We start from the raw sequence: 7,190 nt of genomic DNA, 5'->3' as shown, positions 1-7,190 counted from the left end.
TTTATTATTATTTATTATAAAAACACAACTATAAATGTAAATTTATGCTTCTGAGTGATGCTCAAAAATGGCAGACCTCCAAGAAAAATGGAGGACAGGACCACATAAAATATAAAAACAATCATATAAATGTAAATTCATGCTTCTTAATCAGTGTCACCAGGTGTCCTCCTTTTTCAAGACATGTCTTCCATGTCAGCCTTCTCCCAGGAGGAATCCCAAAATGTCCATTTTAAGCATTACTAAGGAGTTTATCAGACAAGGGGAATTGTAAGTATAATCCAATAGCAATCTGAACACGTTATGAAGGTCTGCCCTTTTTGAGCATCACTAAGAAGCATGAATTTACATTTATAGGAGTGTTTTTAGCTTTGATGTGGTACTATCCTCCATTTTGAGCATCTCTAGTCAGAATGAATTTACACTCATGGCAGTGTTTTTAGCTGTTATGTGGCCCTGTCCTCCATTTTCTTGAAGTCCCTCCATTTTGAGCATGACTAGGAGGAAGCATGAATTTACATTTACAAGAGTGTTTTTAGCTTTTAAGTGGTCCTATTCTCCATTTTTTTGGAGGTCTGCCATTTTGAGCATCACTCAGAAGCATGCATTTACATTTTTAGTTGTGTTTTTAGCTTTTATGTGCTCTTCCATTTTTCTTGAAGGTCCTCCATTTTGAGCCTGAGTAGTAAGAGGCATTAATTTATATTCCTAGCTGTGTTTTTAGCTTTTCTGTGGTAATGCCCTCTATTTTTCTTGAAGCCCCTCCATTTTGAGCATGACTAGGAAGCACGAATTTACATTTCTGTGTGAGTGTTTTAGCTTTTACATGGTCCTGTCTTCCCATTTTTCTTGACTGTCCAACATTTTAAGTATCCCTAAACAGCACGAATTTACATTTGGAGGGAGTGCTTTTAGCTTTTATGTGGTCCTCCTGTCCCCCCATTTTTCTTGACTGCTCTCCATTTTGAGCATCACCAAGAAACATGGGATTTACACTCACAGGGGTGTTTTTAGCTTTTATGTGGCGATGCCCTCCATTTTTCTTGGAGGTCCTCCATTTTGAGCTACGACTAAGCAGCATGAATTTACACTTGTAGGGGTGTGTTTTGAGCTTTTGTGTGGCCCTGTCCTCCATTTTCTTGAATTTACATTTATGGGCGTTTGTTTTCTTTTTGTTGTTGTTAAGCTTTGGCCTGGCCCTGCCCTCCATCTTTTCCTGGGAGGCCCTCCATGTGGCGAGGAGGAGGAGGAGGAGGAGGACCCCCCCTGGCCCCCTCCCCCTGGGCCCCAGAGTCTCCCAAGGAGGGCCTCCCTTGGTCTGTCCCCGCCGGCTGCCCCACCAAAGCTGGGGTCCTGGCTGGAGGGGAGACTTTTATTCTGGCAGCCTGGGCTGGGTGGGAGTCCCCCGAGGTCCCTCCTTGGCTGCCCATAAAGCTCCCTGGCCCTGAGTTGGACTACTGGAAGGAAGAAGGCTCCGCAGTAGAGCGCAGCCAGAGCTGTCTTTAGGGAGGAATGAAGGGCTGGCTTCCCTTTCCCCTTCCCCAAAGCTGGCTAAAAAACCCCTTCTCGGGCTGATAGGTAAGAAGGCACGCTTCCCTCCCTTCCTCCCTCTCCCTTCTTGCCTTTGTATTATTTTTAATGTTTCATCACCTCTATAGCAGCTGCATCCGCACTGCACCAATAACCCGCTTTGGCACTGCAAAGCTCACAGCACTGAGCCTTGACAGTTAAAGTGGTGCCAGGCGTAATTCTTTCTGCAGTGCGGACGCAGCCTCAGTCTGTTGTGTGGGGTTCTCTGTTTGGATCAGGAAGGCTCAGCTCTGGCGCCACTTTGCCCAGGATTGCATAGCATTGAACCCCAGCAGTTTATAAAAAAAAAAAGTAGTGCCAAACCGGATTATTTCTGCAGTGCGGATGCAGCCCTCGAGGGTTCAGGAAGGGATGTGATGAAGTCGGTCTCCTGAGCCCCGAGTCTGCAAGGAAGGCGCTGGGCTCCAGCCCTAATAAGAAGCCCCTTTGTTTCTGGGGAACTTGAGCAAACTTTAACTCCTGAAGATGGAGATTTAGGATTATTATGAGGCTGGTGCTGGATGCTTGGGACACTGGAAGCCTGTCTTTCAGGAAAAGTTGCACCTGTTTGTGTTGCAAAACTTAGTGGTTGGGTTTTAATTTGGTTTTTTTTAAAGTTTTGTGTTTGTCAGTAGCAAAGTCTAACTGTTGTGGTTTTTGTGTCTCCAAGCCGTATGGCAACCCTTAGGCTGCATCCACACTGCAGAAAGAACCGGGTTTGACACCACTATAACTGCCGTGGCTCAATGCTATAGCGTTCTGGGATTTGTAGTTTGTTGTGGCGCCAGAGCAAGTCTACAAGTCCCAGGATTCCATACCATTGAGCCACATCAGTTAAAAGTGGTGTCAAACCGGGTTGTTTCTGCAGTGTGGATGCAGCCTAAGGTGAACCTTTCTTGGGGTTAGACTACTATAGGTTCTCACACTCTGGCTCAGGTTGTGCAGGTGTGGGACTGTGCAAGAGATGTTGCAAAAAGGTTGTTGCAGGGGGTTTCCTTTTAGGGTTGGGGTAATGCTGTAATATTCCACCTGTTTTTTAAAGGCCAGGTTGAAGGTTATTCTAAGATCCTATTTGAGTCTCTCTCTTTTTGCAATGTCTTCTGCAGGGAGGGGAGAAAGATTGCTGTTTTAAAAAAAATGTTTGTGTGAGTTATGTGCCTTCAAATCATTTCCGACTTATGGCAACCCTAAGGGTTTTCATGGGGTTTTCTTGGCAAGGTTTGTTCAGAGGAGATTTGCTGTTGCCTTCCCTTGCGGATGAGAGATTGTGAGTTGCCCAAGGTCACCCAGTGTCTTTTAAGGCTGAGTTGGGAATCAAACCCTGGTCCCCATAGCACTAGGACACTCTATTCATCATTAACCCTGAATAGATAAGCAGCTATCTATAACTTATTTGCAACTTCTGAGGTCAAAAGAAAACAAACAAACAAAATACTTAAGTTCCCTATTTTCCTAATAATTTGATCTCTTGGAGGAATGTATGAACTCATGGAACCTACTTTTATGTTCTCCTATGAAAGGAAGACCACATACTGTACTTACAGATACATATATATACAGTATATATATATACTGTATATATATATAGTAGCAAAACAGCTGATCTGGAATCCTGCAGAGGGAAAACAGCTGGTGGGAGGGATTTCAAGGGGGAAAAGCAAGGGATGGAGAAAGGGTTAACCACCCTGTCCACTGCCACTCCTCTACTCAACCTTGGCCCTTCATATTGTGATACTGTTAGAAATTAGGCTCTAATGTGATAGATACCTAAAACTCTTCCGTTTCTTTTTTGGACATGGACATTTTCTTGCATGTAAATATGTAAAATTTGCCCTACCAATGGTTTAAATGGTTTTCCAGCAACATACAGTATAAGTTGTATGGTGGTTATTCAAGGGGTTCTCTCCCTGATTTTTGCTCCTCGAATTATAAGTAAAAATTCTCTCATGTTTTTGGCTAATAGAATACTTTCTGACTCATGGGAAGATACCTTAGTTGTCTTTGGATGTGATCTTTTGTAGGCAGTCATGGACAGGTCTCAGCAGTAGCTCAGGTGTGGCTATGGAAAGCGCCCCCACCGTGGTGGCATTGTTCTAGCTCTGTAACTGCAGATGCCTACAATTTTTTAATATGAATTCATATGTGTGTGGACATATGGCTCAGGTCCAGGATATGGCTCAAGTCCAGCCTATCTGTCAGACTGTAGGCCCAAACAGACAGGCCAAAATAAAGCTGCTTCGGGTCACTTTGGAGGTATGCTGTTTAAATGGCACACGCATCTAAAGAGACCAGAAGCTGCACCAAAGTTGCACTCCATTCCTTAGGGCTGGAGTGCGGCTTTGGCATGGCTTCCAGCCTCTCAGGATGCATGCATCATATAAACAGCATACCTCCAAAGTGACCTGAAGCAGCGTTCTTTATTTTGGCCTGTCTGTTTGGGCCTTGTATCTCCCTTTATAAATCTCCCCAGGTCCCAAGAGGGCCTTTTTTCAGTCCCACCATAGTTGGTGGGGACATGAGAGAGGGCCTTCTTGGAGGCTGCCCCTAGACTCTCAAACTCACTTCCCAGGGAGACCAAAAATGGCTCCTTCCCTGCTCTCCTTCTCTTGACAAGCAAAACCCTATTTAATCTCACAGACTTTTACAACAAAGTTTTTTTAACAAAAAAATGGGCTAGAGAGCACGGTATTATTTTAAACTGAACTGCTTTTATTTCCTTTTGGTCCTTTTCATCACATTTTATTCTTTTAACTGGAGGTTTGAATTGTTTTAATACTGTGAAAAGTTTCACTCTATTTTGATATTAACTTTTTGAATGTTTTTAACTGCATTCTATACAATTTTGAGATAAAGGCACGGTACAAATAGTAATAATAGGAGTAGGAGTAGTAACACAAGCTTTCATACATAAACTTTCTTAGTGTGTTACAGGAAATTGTCGTTAATTTTTTTTATTTAAAAAAATCTTCTGACTGGTTGGTCATTTATTTCAGTGATACTATAAAAATTGTTTAGAAAATTGGGCTCTAATCTGATAGACACATATGTCTCAAAATAACCCACTGGTGTCAAATAACTATTTTAAATTAATAATCTTAAGTTTCTTTCCTAAACACACACACATAGTCCCACACCCATAACTTGGCAGGTTTGAACATAATCCAGAGATAAGCAAAACTGCTCTCTATTGATTTCAGTGGGACTTGAACTCATAATATGACTAGATCTTGCATCAATAGCTATAAAGAAGTTTGGAAGGTTCACACAATATATTAGAGAGGATCCATGATATAGTAATAATGTTAGGGATGAGCACTCTGCTGAATCTAGTTTGTTTTTTACTAGAGTCCTGGGATCCATCCACCAGAGCCTGGTGTAAAGATACACACTTAAAGAATTCTTAGCTCAGCAATTTGTTTTGAGTGACCAAAACAGAGACCGCAGTCTTTCTAAACCAAAATCTAATCTTTCTTGGTTTTGATAGTACAATGAAATGGGTAAGGAATCAATTTGTTGTCATTAAGTAACTGGGAGCCAGAAACTCCTGCTGATCTACTGCAGATAATGCAAAGATCTATCAGGGATTCTGATCTGCCCATTCTTGGCTTAAAGAATATATAGCATAAACCTGAGTACAAGTCCTTTCAGTAGGTTGCACTGGAACATTTAATGCACTTCAGTATTGTCTTAGATTTCTGGCTGGTGGGTTTATGTTAAAAATTTCAAGGCTATTTTGTGACCCATGAAAGCTAGAGGCTTATCTTGTAATGAAGGGGAATTGGTGATGAGCTCTTTGCCATCTGTTCATTATACATTCCTTTTTGTTCCACGCAAATTGTGATGCCTCTTTAGAAAAACTAGAAGAGGCAGTGAGTTCAACAGTTGTCACCAGTATTTCCTGTACTGTGCATTTAATCATGGTCATTTGGAGAACCAAATGGTAGTAAACCACTGCATTGCATATTGAGCACTTAGATAATTTAATGGACAAGATTTATCTTTTGGGGGTGACCATGGCTGTCAAACAGTAGAAGAAGCTGATTTTTTGGGTTCCATTAACTGCAGTGGACAAGGGTTAATTTTATGCTTAAGTGACATGTAGATTAATAGGAGATAGCCTTTTGCCCTGAAGGATCATGGGCAAGTATGTGTATGGTATGTGTATTAAAACACAGCTGTACACTGACAATAGCTTTAAGTGTCTGTCAACATTCACTAGTTTATCTCAGAAGAGCTGAATGTTCAAGCATTTTTTAAAATAGTAGCTTTTAAAAATAACAAGCTATCAGGAGAAGAATTTTTCAGGGGTACTCTTAAATGCGGGATATCGTGCTTTGACAGGGTTTGACTTCCTTTATCCATTGGTTCCCTTCTAATTTGATGACTCTACATAACCTTTGTGGCATGCAATTTATTTTATGTTTTATTTGTATTGTTTCCTAAAGGGATTATCATCATCAAGAGAGCCACTCTTTGCTGAGGCAGGCGCTCTTGTCCAGCCAGGAACCTAGCCAAGAAAGGCCACAAAATTTACCATCCAGTTCTTACCAGGCACCTACTCAATACTCATTGTCACCTTCTATAACACAGGACAATTGTGAAAGCATCCCCATGAGTGTCAGTAACCTCCCATCTGTGTCCTCTATGTATCAACCAAGCATGTTTAACTATGAGCGTCCAAAACACTTTATCCAGTCTCAGAATACCTATCAAGGGAAAGCACAACCGCCAGGACCAGAAGCTTCCACTGCTCCCCCAAGCAGGCAAACCAAGCAGTCTTCCATTCTAATCCAGCCTTGTAACCCTAACGAGAAGAAGTTTTCCTCCTCTTCATCACTGAGCTCGCCAATCTCACTCTCTTCACCTTCATATAGTGCTTCATTCCCCGTAACACCCGCGTCTGCGCAGTCTCCTGCTAGCTCAACATCTGGGCAGAGGATTTCATCCATGCATAACCAGTCCCCTGCAGCATTCCTTTGCTCCGTGTTGCCCTCCCACTTTGATTATAATAGCCAAGGTCCACCCTCAGTGGAGTCAAAGTAAGTATGTTCTTTCCCTTGCTTTGAACTGTGTATATGTCCACCTTTTGAAACTTTCTCTGTGTTCTCCTGTCTTGCCTCATTCTGGATAATTGTACTCAACATAAGTGTTGGATATAGACATAGGAATTAAGAGGGGAAGCTTTTGAGTGCCCTTAAGCCTTTGAGTGCCCTTTACTGTAAGAAGTCTCCTTCGCTTGGGTCTTCTCTTTACTTCCCCAAATGTTAAGAGATGGAAGTATTTGGCATCTAATATTTTCAAAACCTAATATGAGGAAAGGCAAGATCCGGGTAAAAAAATGCAAGTACTGTACAAAGCACCAAATGCCTAAAATATGAATTCCCATCACTATGACTTTAAAAAATGAATCAGTTATCTCATTTTACAGTGCAAACTAGCTGGCTATGTAAAAATTTTACCATGTCTGATCAGGTTTACTTTAATTAACAAAAACAGCTTTGTTTTAACACAAATAAATATATTTTGTTTCATTTCAGTTTTTTAAATGTATGATGCTATCCTAGATTTGTTTGTTTTTTAAAATCTGATCTGGAATATGATTGGCATTTTAATTGGCTTTA

At 41.4% G+C, this 7,190-nt stretch overlaps 1 protein-coding gene across 8 annotated transcripts in view; it reads left to right on the top strand.

The window, feature by feature from the left end:
- The window catches only part of MYOT (myotilin), a 69,340-nt gene that overhangs the window by 44,220 nt on the left and 17,930 nt on the right, over window positions 1–7,190 (top strand). For 3 of the 8 annotated variants that reach the window (XM_042453487.1, XM_042453488.1, XM_042453486.1), the window contains exon 9: window positions 6,015–6,608. The exons of 1 other annotated variant lie outside the window; for it this stretch is intronic. In XM_042453487.1, the coding sequence (XP_042309421.1) occupies window positions 6,015–6,608 (594 nt within the window). Of the gene's footprint in view, window positions 1–1,332; window positions 1,579–6,014; window positions 6,609–7,190 lie in introns of those variants that run through there. 4 more of the 8 variants (XM_042453494.1, XM_042453493.1, XM_042453491.1 and 1 more) reach the window with 3 other exon arrangements.

Source organism: Sceloporus undulatus, chromosome 2, assembly GCF_019175285.1.
Source record: "Sceloporus undulatus isolate JIND9_A2432 ecotype Alabama chromosome 2, SceUnd_v1.1, whole genome shotgun sequence".
Taxonomy (NCBI): domain Eukaryota; kingdom Metazoa; phylum Chordata; class Lepidosauria; order Squamata; family Phrynosomatidae; genus Sceloporus; species Sceloporus undulatus.
Note: the sequence above shows the minus strand (reverse complement) of the source record. Positions and strands in the feature narration are given on the sequence as shown.